Source organism: Saccostrea echinata, unplaced genomic scaffold (assembly GCF_033153115.1).
Source record: "Saccostrea echinata isolate AGI-Se365-2 ecotype Australia unplaced genomic scaffold, CSIRO_AGI_Sech_v1 ptg000086l, whole genome shotgun sequence".
Lineage (NCBI taxonomy): Eukaryota > Metazoa > Mollusca > Bivalvia > Ostreida > Ostreidae > Saccostrea > Saccostrea echinata.
The window spans coordinates 153,192-167,500 of NW_026889835.1; the positions used below are offsets into that span (position 1 = coordinate 153,192).

The 14,309-nt window shown below is 32.6% G+C and overlaps 2 protein-coding genes across 2 annotated transcripts in view; one reads left to right on the top strand and one right to left on the bottom strand.

Moving 5' to 3' along the window:
- On the top strand, positions 1-609 carry LOC133177107 (uncharacterized). Its single transcript, XM_061312199.1, has one exon. It carries the CDS (start codon positions 17-19, stop codon positions 581-583), a length of 567 nt encoding a protein of 188 aa, XP_061168183.1. The 5' UTR covers positions 1-16; the 3' UTR covers positions 584-609.
- Positions 610-1,281: 672 nt separating this feature from the next.
- The window catches only part of LOC133177046 (uncharacterized), a 35,719-nt gene continuing 22,691 nt past the window's right edge, over positions 1,282-14,309 (bottom strand). Inside the window, exons 18-37 of the mRNA XM_061312137.1 lie at positions 13,917-14,030; positions 13,258-13,393; positions 12,954-13,016; positions 12,510-12,580; positions 10,451-10,641; positions 10,244-10,331; positions 9,972-10,048; positions 9,361-9,397; positions 9,164-9,261; positions 8,577-8,705; positions 7,894-8,039; positions 7,349-7,484; positions 4,082-4,228; positions 3,511-3,592; positions 2,873-2,919; positions 2,647-2,778; positions 2,343-2,468; positions 1,918-2,072; positions 1,526-1,661; positions 1,282-1,415 (exon numbers count right to left, since the gene is read on the bottom strand). Of these exons, the coding sequence (XP_061168121.1) occupies positions 1,329-1,415; positions 1,526-1,661; positions 1,918-2,072; positions 2,343-2,468; positions 2,647-2,778; positions 2,873-2,919; positions 3,511-3,592; positions 4,082-4,228; positions 7,349-7,484; positions 7,894-8,039; positions 8,577-8,705; positions 9,164-9,261; positions 9,361-9,397; positions 9,972-10,048; positions 10,244-10,331; positions 10,451-10,641; positions 12,510-12,580; positions 12,954-13,016; positions 13,258-13,393; positions 13,917-14,030 (2,198 nt within the window). The 3' untranslated portion in view covers positions 1,282-1,328. The remainder of the gene's footprint in view (positions 1,416-1,525; positions 1,662-1,917; positions 2,073-2,342; positions 2,469-2,646; positions 2,779-2,872; positions 2,920-3,510; positions 3,593-4,081; positions 4,229-7,348; positions 7,485-7,893; positions 8,040-8,576; positions 8,706-9,163; positions 9,262-9,360; positions 9,398-9,971; positions 10,049-10,243; positions 10,332-10,450; positions 10,642-12,509; positions 12,581-12,953; positions 13,017-13,257; positions 13,394-13,916; positions 14,031-14,309) is intronic.

The following is a 14,309-nucleotide window of genomic DNA, read 5'->3' on the forward strand; positions in this document are numbered from 1 at the left end:
TTAATTGATCTTTAAAATGTTGACTATGACAGAAAAAAAATTTCACATTCCTGGCGAAGACCAAGAACATCGACAACCACCGATTCACTGGCAACTAAAATACGACACCACGCATGACGTCAGGTTCGAGTCCATGCGTAGCCCAGTGCGACATGGTCAACTGCACCGGATTCATCGTGACCTTACCAAAGAGACAGAGCGGAAGATCCGCGCTTATGACCGTGGTCAACGAATTTTTACTGCCGAAGTTCGGAGATACTCTCAAAAAGTTCAAAACAGACTAGCTACTTTACGAAATATTACAAACAGCGTGAACACATTGCTTTCAATGAAGTATAGCTACAACGATTGGAAAAAACATGATTCTGATGCCCGCCATTATTTTGCTAAAACGTCAGAAAATTCTCGAAAGATTGATGATCAAAAGCTGCTTTTCCGGGTTTCCCATCGGGAAGGTGCTGAAAAAGTAACAACTGCAAAATATGACCTGTCACGTGACGATTTAGCCCTACCGGAAGTCACCACCACAAAAACTCTTCCACCTCAGACTATGGTTGTTCATCGGGAACTTACAATGCCTTAATCTTCAAAGCTTGCTGCTTAATTGCACCAAACATTAAAAATGATTATGGAGATTGAAGACGGTATTCATGGCATAATCTTGATATGCAGATGATCTCCACGAAGCATCACTTCGGGTTCGTTGTGTGAATAATAAACTGTATTTGTATTAAAAATTCATTTTTATTGTCATATAATCTACTATGAGGAGAGCAAATACGCATTATAGTCCATAACTGCCATTGTCTGAGGGATTGTGTACGTTACTAGACAAATGTTTGTGTAAAGTTGGTACTATCAGCTATATTTGGTTTGATTTATTACATCTATATCTAAAAATATATCAATCTATAGAAATCTTTGTGTATGCTTTACAAATTTTAAAGTAATTTTAAAATTATTATGGGCAACAACTTATGCAATGATTTTTGCCATCCGGTAGGTAAACTATACAATGGAAAAAACTAAAGTTGTTGATAAACATTTGCTATATTTTAATTTCTACATTTTTCTACAATTTTACAAAAATGTCCAGTCATGTGTGGAACATTTTAAAACGCTATTATTAAGACCATATCTATTAAAACTCTTTGTTATGATATTGTAATTATTCTGAAATTGACAACATATTCCTTCAACAAATTGCGTAAAACAAGTATAAATATTGCACCTTGTGCCACAAATAATATTTGTAAAAAAAAGACAAAAAAACATGGCATATCAAATCTAAGAACAAAAATTCAAAGAACCGACAACGTTTCTTGAGGCTATTCTTGGTCCTTTTCTATATTGGCGTAATCATTGTCCGTCAGCAAGAATTCATTGACCGACTGGTAGCAAAAATCATAGTCTTCCTGTAAATACAACAACATTGAAATAAAACACTTTGTTGTTCTTAACAAAATTTGAATAAAACATTTCAGTGTTTTAAGCTGTAAACTATAGCTATTATAAAATGTTTTACCTGATTAGGGATAAACTTTGGATTCCTTATATGGAATTGCCGAACGGTTTGGAATATATCTACAGACTTCTCTATAATGGCGTCTTGTATAGCGTAAGAGACGGCACATAATAAACCTGGTCCTGATATTCCGTCACTGTAATCGACAATATGCTTAGTAACTCTGTTTTATCAAAATGCTGATCTTACAGCTTTTTTCAATTATTGTTAAAAATCAGAGAGTCATTGGTTTTACAAATTCATGTGAACAATTTAGGTACACGTGTACTTGTGTTTATGTTCTTTTGTCTTCACTTTAATAAGGTTAAATTTTCATTTTTTTTCCATCGCTAAATACAAATGATTTGCAACCATAATACAGAGTTAAAGTTAGCTTTGGAGAAAAGATTTACCTGCTCAGAACAATAGTCTCTCCAGTGAGTGAGCTGGCTTTTTCCGTGTGTTCGATTAGCACTGCCAGATTCGCCATTTCTGAGGCGGTCATTTTGGATTTCTTTCCATCAATACAACATCTTATGACCGTAATTTCATCACTCTGTTCTGTGTTCTTGAGAACATTAAATATATGCATTAATGAAAGTACGTGCGTCAAAGTTTTTCCCTACAACTGGCTAAATACCTACCTTTGCCATAGGAAATATAAAGTACATATATTTTTTTTTATGAAAAGGATCAACAAAACAATAGAAAGACAATTGTAGCAATGGATGAGATAAGAAGTTGAAAGGGCTATATAATGACAGAGGTTAATAAAAATTGTAATCATTAAAGAAATATTTCGGGAAAAGCGCATAGTGTTCTGTATAAATGACCTCACTCTATTTGTGATTTCGACAACTGAACATGATGCGTTGACGTTTTCGTTGATGGCAGAGCTGGAGATGGAAGTTGCCATATAACTGGTCACACGAGTCTCACCGACTGTAGGTAGAAAACTGCCAAGCTAGAAATACAGTAAATGCTAGGTATTAGAATTTCTAAGAAGAAAAAAGTACTAGAATATAAATTGCATATACATGTATTTATCATTACAATTTGTTTGAATTGTCATTTGTTCACGAAAACTAAAAGGATTCTTGAACAGTCCAATCTCACATTGCATCTACGTATAAAATACCTACAACATCGCTTGATTGTTTGTCCACAGACACGACAACAGCTGCTTCTGATGTCATGACGAAGTTCCACAAGTCCACATCCATCGTTGGCATCAGAGACTGTACCAACTGAAAACCTCGGCTTTCTCCATACGCCTGAGTGCAATATAGTTAAAATTTTAAAATAAGTAGATACATCTTACATGATAAAAACTCTTAATTTGTGAAACCAAAGTAAATTATAACATACCGGTATTTTAATTGTTTGGAGTTTCCCAATACTAGCGCTATCTCGGGCTAATTTAAAGAAAATGAAAGAAAGATCAATCCAAATTAAAGTAATATATTTTTCTGAATGAGAAAAAAAAACATGCAGTAGTTTTAAGCTGTTTTAAATTATTTTCTTAGTCTAAGCTACAAAATAAGAGGGTGGAGATTATTCAGCAAAATTAAGGACGACCATTTCCTTTCTCGTAATCTGATCCTGTGACAAATCTTAAATTTTTTTTACCATAATACAAAAAAAATTGCACGGAACACATTAAAGTTTGTATTTCTTCTTAATAAGTAATACAACGTTACATGTAGGACACCGATTTCAACAATCAAGCGTCAACTCTGAATTCCTTCAAATGAAACCTAATCAAGAAATTCTGTTATGACAAAACTTACACATACTGAAGTTTACAATACGCCAGCTAAAGTGTACCTGAACATGACCTATGACTTTCAGATGAACAGTAGACAGCAGTGATTAAAATAAAACAACGACCTCTCCGCCCGATTGAAAAAGAGGGACACATTAGGAAAAAAAACTTCAAAAAGGTATGAATTCTGAAATATTATATGGAAGAAATATAGGGAATGCTGTGTGTTAATGGTACTCACCTTTGGCTGCTTTGATACCTTTACGTTTAGGTTTAGGGTTAAGATTATCAGCAGTGAAAACACCCCTCATTTCTTGCAGTATCTTGCAAAATAACAAAAAAATAATTAACATCGTGAAGAAATATGAAATTATTTCTAATAAATTTAATATTCATTCAACATTTTAAGTTATTTTATCATATTCTTCGCTTATATCGCCCATATTTACTAGTTGTGAAGTTTATCTGGCTATATTTCTTAGATAAATTGCATTTGCAATCAACTGAATGCTCTTGATGTTTAGCAAATACAATTCAACTTTCCATTTCCTTTGCACCCATCACAACTATTGTCGCATCATCATCGTCCATATTTATTTCATACATGTACATGTAAATTGAATGCTTTGGTGTTCAAAGATTCAAACTTTACAGAGCCTTATGAAAGAAAAAAATAATTCGAAACATAAGATGAGAGAGACAGATGAATATACGACAGGAAAAAGTGGTTTATCGACTTTTCAAAATAACAACTACGATCTGAGCTCTCTCCAGGATGGAAAAGTATTGCATTAGAAAATTACAAAACTAACCTTAAATTCTCCAACAGTCCTTTTCTCTGACTTGTCAGATGGATCCTCAAGTTTAAAATATTCCTTCGGAAAATCTTTCCTCTTTATGGTTGTGTTTTTATGATTGAGTGCCTCATAAATTGTATGATAAACATATAAATACTGATCCTGAAAGAAAGTATAGTTTGTTGATTTAGCATCTAGATTCTATATGTATTTGACTATTTAAAAGTGTTTGTACTAGTGGACAAATGTGTGGTTCATGATAAAATGCAAAAACAGAAATCAAACAGTATCTGAACTTCGTTATGTAGAATATAACTGTATAAAAACAAGAAGTCTGTGAGCCAATGCTCACTAATAATACCCCCGCTCTGATGTGAATACACAAGTTCAGTTATGGACAAACACAGTGATAATCAGGAAATTGACATCGGATTTGTAAAAACTGAATCCCAACATATGGCATGCCTAAACAAAGAAAAAATTTCAAGCATCTGCAATGAGTAGTTGCTGAGAAAACTACGACCAAAATTTATTATGTATGGTACGGACAGACGCACGGATAAACAGGAAGTTGACATCGGATTTGTTCCAAAAATGAATCCTATTATATGGCATGCCTAAACAAAGATTGTGCTAAAATTTCAAGCATCTGCAATGAGTAGTTGCTGAGAAAACTACGACCAAAATTTGTTATGTATGGTACGGACAGACGCACGGATAAACAGAAAGTTGACATCGGATTCGTACAAAAATGAATCCCACCATATGGCATGCCTAAACAAAGATTGTGCTAAAATTTTAAGCATCTGCAATGAGTAGTTGCTGAGAAAACTGCGACCAAAGTTTGTTATGTGTGGTACGGACAGACGCACGGATAAACAGGAAGTTGACATCGGATTAGTACAAAAATGAATCCCACCATATGGCATGCCTAAACAAAGATTGTGCTAAAATTTCAAGCATCTGCGATGAGTAGTTGCTGAGAAAACTACGACCAAATTTTTTTATGTATGGTACGGACAAACGCACGGATAAACAGGAAGTTGACATCGGATTCGTACAAAAATGAATCCCACCATATGGCATGCCTAAACAAAGAGTGTGTTAAAATTTCAAGCACCTCTGATGAGTAGTTGCTGAGAAAACTGCGACCAAAGTTTGTTACGGACAGACAGACAGACAGACAGACAGACAGACACACACACAAGGGTAAAACAGTATACCCCCCTCTCCTTCGGAGCGGGGGTATAATGAAGACCTTACCCATATTTGAATCAGTCCTTACTCTTGTGGGAATCGCATTCACGTGATAAATAGTTCTTACCCCAGTATGAATTATGTCCTTACATGAAATAAAGACAAAGCAAAAAAAAAGGACCAATGAAAACATCAAAGGCGGGATCAGATGCCACGGAGGATTAAGCATTCCGTGTTAATCCCTTTATCCGCCGTGTGTCCCTTGTCAGATAGACGAAAAAATCCATAGAGAATTCAGTCTAATAATAATGGCCTAACAATTTTTATGACGCCCGTCAACATTTGACCTAAAAATAGGTATTTGTAAACAAGGTAATTGCATCGCCCATGGAATTTGTCAAATGTTGACTTTAAACGTGATTATTGATACTCTTGTATCATCAACTTATTTGTCAGTCGTCTGCCTAGTTTTTGGAAATTATTCGTATGTAGAACGTGCTTTTTAGTATTGATTCGTACGTAGAACATGCTCTTGTTTTTCGAATCATCATAAATCCCATATGCAGGTGATGATGGTATATTGCTACATAAATAAGGAAAGTTGAGAATAGAAAATTTGAAGTCATCACGTTTATCATAAAATTTACTTGTTGGTTTGTCTCTCTCTCTCTAGTAAACATCCAAATATAAAACAATTGCGACAGACTTGCGGTGTCTTTCACTCTGAATTCAAATGGATATATTGAATCGACATATAAATGAAAATAACTTTTACTAGTTATTGATAAATATATCAATATAATTATATGTAATATGATATATATCTAAATGTCGAACTGAAGGGCACAGCAAGAAATTGTCTTTTTTCATTTAGAAGTTTCTGAATAAATTCTACTTCATAAGAATACAAAAACAAATCTGATTACATTATTACCCATGAAATTCTAGAAGATTGTTGGAAGTGTACAATAGGGGACTCAGGCATCTTTAAATACTAGTATCAACATCATACATGTAGTACTTGTGTATGGAATCAGAGTCATTTTTACATGCAACAAATTAATTAAGTTTGTAGATGACCAATGACAAGATTTGAAAAATTTGCGAGTTTCATTGTTGTCTATGATGCCAAAATGGTCTTTTACGGATGGGGAATGGTTGCATAAAGTCTTGAAAAGTCATACGTTTTGATGTTACATATATCAATTTTGGCAACATTTTTCCGATTTCAAATTTTCTCAGATTTCTTTGGAGTGCTTTAATATCCACATTTGATTAACATCTTTTTTCGAAACAAGTATGTTGCTGCACAGCACTGCGCTGTTATTATTTTCGTGAACAGTGAAGAAAAATTTACTACTTTCCGCTAATTATCTTTATAAAGAGTTTTATTACGCTTTGGAATTCAGTATAGGTGTGGTAATTCAAATGCAGTTTGATCCTCGAGAATATTAATAATACTTTCAAATACTAACACATGGTTTTGAAGATCTCTTTCTTAGAAAGAGAACTATAAGTTGGATTACCACTTGTAGAATCAAGTGCCCCTCATACGCAATATAAATGAGTCTTGCAAACAAAGACTTTGTTGTTATCTGCTTTGTCGGCTGGGACCATCGAATTTATCTAATTCTTTAGTCACCTCAGATTTATTGAAGACAGAAGGATAGATGGATATCGTATTGCCTCTCAACCGTATAAGTCGATTTGAACATGCAGCTTATACTTTGTATCCATTCTGACAAAATGTTAAGATCTTCTCCTTCATATCCTTACTCCTGTCTGAATCATTATAGTGATATCTTTACCTCTGTCTGAATCATTAAAACGACGTCCTTACCCCCTGTATGAATCATCAAATGAAGTCCTTACCCCTGTCTGAATCATTAACATGACATTCTTACCCTGTCTGAATCATAAAAGACGTCCTTACCCTTATCTGAATCTTTAAAATGACGTCTTTACCTCTGTCTGCATCATTAAAATGACGCCCTTACCCTTATCTGAATCCTTAAAATCTTTACCTCTGTCTGAATCATAAATGACGTCCTTATTCCTGTTTGAATATTAAAATGACGTACTTACCCCTGTCTGAATCATGTTCATGCGGTCCTTCCTCATGAGCCTGATGAAGTTGAAAACTTGGACCTGATTTGTCAGTTTAGCCTGCTTGAGGAGGGAGTCCAGGGCAATAAAAGTTCCCGTTCTTCCAATCCCTGCGCTAAATGACAAACATAATTTTTTATTTGACAAAAAGCGCTTAATATTCAATTTTTTTGCTAAAAATGTTTTTAGAAAAAGGTAAGGAGTTAGAATACTGCTTTTGAGCGAACTTTAACTCTCATACATGTTTATCATAACAAACAATCAAAGCGAGTTATATCCTTTTTTTCTTGTTAAAAATGCTCTTGACCAGAGCTTTCCCCTCAGTGTGATCCTACATTTTATTAAGAGCAATACAAGATAGAAAAGTAATGACTAGTATGGGATATTTTTCATCATGTAAGATATCGAATATCGAATTGAACAAATGGCTTGGTGGATTGGGAACGTGTAGAGATCGTCGTCTACAGCCTTAACAACATCTCTTAGCTAAAAAAAATATCATAAGATCACTAGATACACTCTACCTGCAATGCACAACCATGGGACCAATAAAGTCTGTCGTTACAGAAGTCACGTGACGATGGAACGCAACAAGCTGCACATGATCAGGGGTGCCATGGTCAGGCCACGCCATGTAGTGGAAGTGGTGGATGGTTCGACATTCACTGGTCTGCAAGGGCACCAGTTAAATAAATTAATGCTTAATGATCCTCATTATTTCAATATTTTATTTAAGGAATGAATTTAATAGCTACTCAAGTTATATACTGTATAACCTGGGTTTGGGCAGTTTACCAATTTATAAACCGCGGTTTATAAAATACTGTAAACTTCCCTATTTTCGTGAGGTTGAATTTTTTTGAGGGAAAATTACTGGTTTTAAAGGATTCATTCATATAGTTAAAGGAGAATCAACTACAGTTTGAAAATTTAACATTTTGTGAGGAATATGAATTCTTGGGTCTCTTTACACCACAGAAACAACGAAAATTAAACCCCGCAAAAAATTACTGATACACAGTAAGCAAACTGTTCCAACGCTGATTAGTTTTTTTTTTCTTTATAATAAAAATTTCTAATATTAAGTGAAAAAATTCACAATTTCTCTTCAAAATGACCTCAGGTAGCTAGTCATAAGATTCCAGAAAAGTTAATATATGAAATATTTAGTAGGTTATACGTACAATACACTAAAAAAATTACGAACCGTCATATCTTCCAGTCGAAGCGCTCTTTGCACGTAAGTGACGTGTTTCTTTTCAGCTTGGACTGCTATTTTGTACAACCCAAACTCTAGAGTTGATCCTTTGTTTGGCCAATATTGAGCACATTTTATCTGATTAAAGAAAAGATTATATTATTTGAAAATAACAAACGTCTGTATTTTTGTTCGAGTGTAACATTACATTTTTTAAAACTGCAGAATCTTGCGAAGCATTCACTTGCTACTTGTTGAAATACCCTAGGGGTTACTTGTAAATCATTTGTATTAAAGCAAGTTACAATACTAATAAATACAGAAGTATTTTCGAGTTTTGTAGTTGAGAATAAAGCAACCCTAAGGGACCAGTACAATGCAGTTCTATAAAAGTAAAAATATCTAAATAATGCCATTCAAGCAATAACCAAAAATTTACAAACTTAACTGTTAGAAACGCAAAAATAATACCAAAAAAAAAAATGAAATACTTAAAATAATGTTAGAAAGGTCCTCAACAGTAAAGGTATTTACCAGTGTAAATTACACAGCTTTGTCTGAAATAATAAATTGAATATATTTTCTCCTTTCTTCACCTTGTTTTTCTCCTTAAGCTTTGTAAGCATCACAATTTTGCCACAATAGGTCTGCCATACTAATCTCCAGAAATCCCCAATCGTTGATGTCATTGGCCCTTTAGATAAAATAAACCTGTATATTCACTTTTTTTCTTTTTCAGCCTTTTTTCGAATTTTTATTTTCATACCACGATAACAAAACAAATATATTCTACCTTGGGTTGCAATATAAGCCTTGTCCTCCAGGGTGCTCTGAATTTTAAAAAAAAAGTGATATAATTTTTAGTGATTGTTTTTTAACAAATCCTCAAAACAAGGATTTTTTAGTGAAAAGGACGAGGTTTTTAGTTTTCGAAAAGTAAGACAAATAATAAAAAAAAATTCCCAAATCTTTTTAATTATTCATCTTCTATAACTTAAATGTAAAGTTGATCAAACACTATATGAACACATTCATGCAAGGAATTTGTTGGAAATCAAAAAGGACAATGTTATCATTTTTCAAAATTTAAACTGGTTAAATCTACGACAAAAAAAATCTCAAAGTTATTCATGCACTTCTGTCACTATAAAGTAGAAGCTAACACATATCACATCTATGCACCAAAAGTAAATATTCAGATTTTTCATTCAATTTGTATTAAAAATTATTGTTCATGAACACTTTTCAACAATTATTTTTGAATATTTTTTGGGAATATAATGGAAGAATTATAAAGAAATTTATACCCAATCACATATATATTCAGATTTTGCATCAATATAGTAAAATAAATATACAGAGTATATGAAATATTGAAAATTAGAAGTAAATGAAAACACTTACATCTATGTAGTTGGCATTGATGTACTTAGTGTCTGGCTTTCCAGAAAGTGGCGCCAGTTCAACAATTGAATGGTCGTCTTTGAAATATATCATGATTACAGAATTTTTATTTACAGCTCTCATAAGAAATAATCTTAATTAAAATAATAATATTAATGAACTGAACAAAATTGCAAATCCATTGAAGAAAACACTTTATTATTATATATATCAGAAAATAATTCTTTAAATATTTGTTGACTTAATAAAGTAAAATAAATAAAAGTCTTTACATGGCAACACTGTGAGGTATCTGTTCTTCGGCTTATTTTCCGGCTTGTTGGCAATGTTACAAGGGTGAATAACCCCCTTTTGCAATTCCTGTCATACAATCAAATAAGAAAATAAATATTAACTCCAAAATCAATTTCATATTACATTGAATAACAATGAAAAATATATTGTCAAAAATATACATGTAGATTCAACAGATACAGTACTTTGTACTCTTCTTCGATCCGCCTCTGGTCATTTTTGATTAGATCCCTTAATGCCGGGATAGGTATCCCACAGGCAAACACGCTTGCATTGTAGTAATCTTCAGTCTTTGAGGGTACGTCATCAACACCGAAATACAGACCACTGTCGTCTGACAACGGAGGGGCGGGTTTCGGGAGGCTACGAAACGGCCCTATTTATATTGAGACAGACTAAAGTTTGAAAATTTCGGAGAAGTATTTACACAAAAATTTTATTTCAGTTTTGTATTTTTTTCATAGTTTAGATCAAAAAGATAAAACTTCATATGAAGGTGACAGCTTACATGTAAAATAACATGATAAAAGGCATGCAAAACAGAGTATTTGAAATATTATAGTAAAGAAAGGATAAATGGATATAAGGTAATATATTGTATAACATATACTCAAAATACAATGTATTGATGTGACTTAATCATCGTCTAAATATTCTTGTTTACATGAAAATTTTAATATGTCAACAAAGAATGTTCATGTACTTATATGACATGAAGCTTTAATCCTTTTGACACTATGAAAAACAACTACAAAACAATATATTCAAAATCTTTTATTCATTATTTATCAATTTGACAAAAACAAAAATTAAGATTTGTCTTAATAAATTTTTATGTCATATGATTTGATAAGGACATTATCCTCATATCAAACATAATGAATATATTTTTCTTTCGTAAACGTATCACAACGTTTAATATAATATTAGCCTTTTTATCATTAAAAAAATATTTGAAACTTATTGCAGACACCCAACTTCAAAGCATTCTAAGAAACAACAGTGGAAGAGAAAAATATATTACCAGAGAAGGAAAATTTCGCTTTCTGTAAAATTCATGTTTACTCTAAGTTATCTTGGATTTACCATTCTATCCAATTGTATTTCTTTTCTTATCCCTCACTGCTTACTAACACTTCTTAATGTCATGTCAAAGAAATAAATACGTAAACAGTTTTTTTTTAACTCTGAACATCAAGACAGAAACCAAAATCATTTACGTGATATCACTGAAATGAAAGATACTTTATGAAGAAAGCATTTTACACTTCAATACGCACTTTTTATAAAATGCAGTGTTGTTGGAGAGAACTAATATTCAATAGCAAAAGGGGGGAATGTAAAAGACAACCTGTTGGATGAACATCCAATCACAAACCACAAAAGAACATGTGATAACTCTCTCTCTCTCTCTCTCTCTTACTCTTACTCCTTATAAGATTTGTAATTGTAAATTCTCAACTAGGACAAGATGTGTGTTCAAGGACAAAAAATAAAAAGAAGAGACGATACGTGTAATCACTTTACATTAAAAAGGGAGTAGGAAAGAAATATTCATTGTATAACAATTGAAGAAAGGGAAGTATGTGTTTAATGAATTAGAAAAGAAACATTGGATGGAGGTTTTCTTAATGAATTAAATTCAAAGAATGGAGGAAAAGAATTTTAAAGGAAAGGAAGTGTGTGCATGTGTTCAAATAATTATATATGAAAGGTAGGAAACGTACTTATGTAAATGAATGACATTTGAAAGGAATGTAGAAAGTATAAATTTTCACTAAATTGCAACTGGAAGGAAAAGAAGTTTATAAATTTATGTTCAATGAAAAGCAAATTTAAAAAGGGGTCAAAACATGAACTTGTAACGAATTACATTTGAAACGAATAAAGGAAACCTTTTGAATGAAAAAAGGAAGAGAATGACAATAGATGAAATGTTTTTTTATGAGAACCTACAAGGACTAACTACAAGACTGAACATCTGCGATAAGTTACAAATATTATGAGAAAAAAAAATCGGTAGACACAATTTTGATTGTCATCAATAGTTCATAATTTTTTGAATTCTATGACTTTGATTCAAAAATAATCATCCCCTTTATTTTATTTTTATCATGCCAGCAATAAACACGTTTAATCAACAAAATTCTACAGTAAACCAATGTGATTATTTATAAAGAATTATTTTCCTTCATATTTGACCAATTCCAGGTAATGGTTACTCTGGGTTTTAGTATGGGGTACCTTGCACATGAACCAAGTGATCTTCTGCTCTAGTTTGCCTATTGTTGGGTGTAGCTGGCAGGGCATCATGACTGCAAAGACACATATATAACATTTAAAGGAAAAATATAACACACATACGTACACATATATACTGATAATTAGACTAGTACATGTAGTTCTTTCTTGTAATGTACATTCTCCATCTTGCAGGTTTTTATTTTCAGAAATGAAAAATTACAGACTCAGCTTGAGCACTAAAAACTATCAAAATTCAGGATCTACCTATAAAAGCAAAAAAGTAAAATTCAGTTCCTTCGCATGGCATAGCTTCAGAAGTGCCTCTCATGTTCATGGTCCTCGTTTTTTTTTTTAGTATACGAAAGATGATAGATACAACTTTAGTTCTAATCAAACCAGTGCTTAGATTATTTATTTTTGTATATAACTTTGTATATAACTTGCCTGCTTTTGCTGATACTGTGAGTCTCCCCCTCCTCCTCACATTCCTCTGCTTCTTGTTTAAAACTACGAAGAAATTTTAAAACTACATTAATAATTTCTGTACAGTTTCTTCAAACTCCAAAATTCACGAAGACCCGTATTTCGAGCTAAGGATGGCCTAATCAATTCGTTATTAAATTTACTTTCAAGAAACTTTTACATACCGATAGTGCTTTGATTAAGAATACTTCCAATTCTTAAAAAAATATTTATTAATTTGAATTGGTCTGCCTAATTAGTTACGTCAAATAGAGTCTATTTTTACCGTTTGTGGGCCTTGGCGGCGATGATAATAAAGATGACAGCAACGATGAGTGTGATAACACCCAGTACCAGGCAGATGAGCATGGCCAGATCGTCCGTAGACAGTCCTGATACAACTGGCTCTACTATTATTGTTCCTGTGAATGTTCAATAAAATTAATACTATAATGGAACACTCCAACTGTTTACTTCTTTTGGAAGGGGTTGGAAGGGGATTCAAAATAACAATGTATCGATTGTTATATATTCTTTCGTGTTTACATATTTTAGTGCATCTCCATGGTTGATATGAACATAAATATAGGACTTGTCATGTTCAGCCATCAATGTTAACTAAACCGTTAGATTATAATATCGGTACCTCAATGTTACATATACGTTTCTACAGATTACTTGTGACGATAACTTCGTTCTCTACTGAGATGTCCCAAATGAAAAGGGGGGATTCTGGGTTTTGCAGTTATAAAAGATTTCTTTTGAAAAAAAAAATGTTTTAGAACTTTTTCAACCAACGCATATTCTTTAATAGTATCTTTCTTGAAGAACATCTCATTATTCGACCATACTAGACTTTTAAAATAAAAAATATACATTATCAAATAATTTTATAAAAAGTAAAAATGTTGAGATGAAAATTTCCATTATTTTTTGAGATATTACCATTGTCGGGTTTTTTGAGAGTACACGCGCCGTCTATGTGGTTACACGTGGAGTTGATACAATTGTTATTACACTGGCTGGTACAATCCTGACCATACGTACCACGCGAACACTCTGTAAAATAATAGTGCTCACACAATTTGCCTCAATTATTCCACACAAACCTCACATTTAAATAATATTCGTTAAATCTTTAGACTCAAGAAATAAATTTGCAATTAAATCAACGAAAATGTTGTTCTTTTCTCCCTTTCCCAAGTAACGAATATTCGATAGGAATAAAAAATTAATTACATTGCATTTGTTTTTGCATGTCAATAAATTTATACACTGATACACGAGACTATAACAATATTGTTACATTATGGTTATTGTATGATACATCAGTAAACG

What these genes read in the sequence shown, in the direction of transcription:
- LOC133177107 (XM_061312199.1), top strand. Translation starts at nt 17, where the DNA reads ATGTTGACTATGACAGAAAAAAAATTTCACATTCCTGGCGAAGACCAA.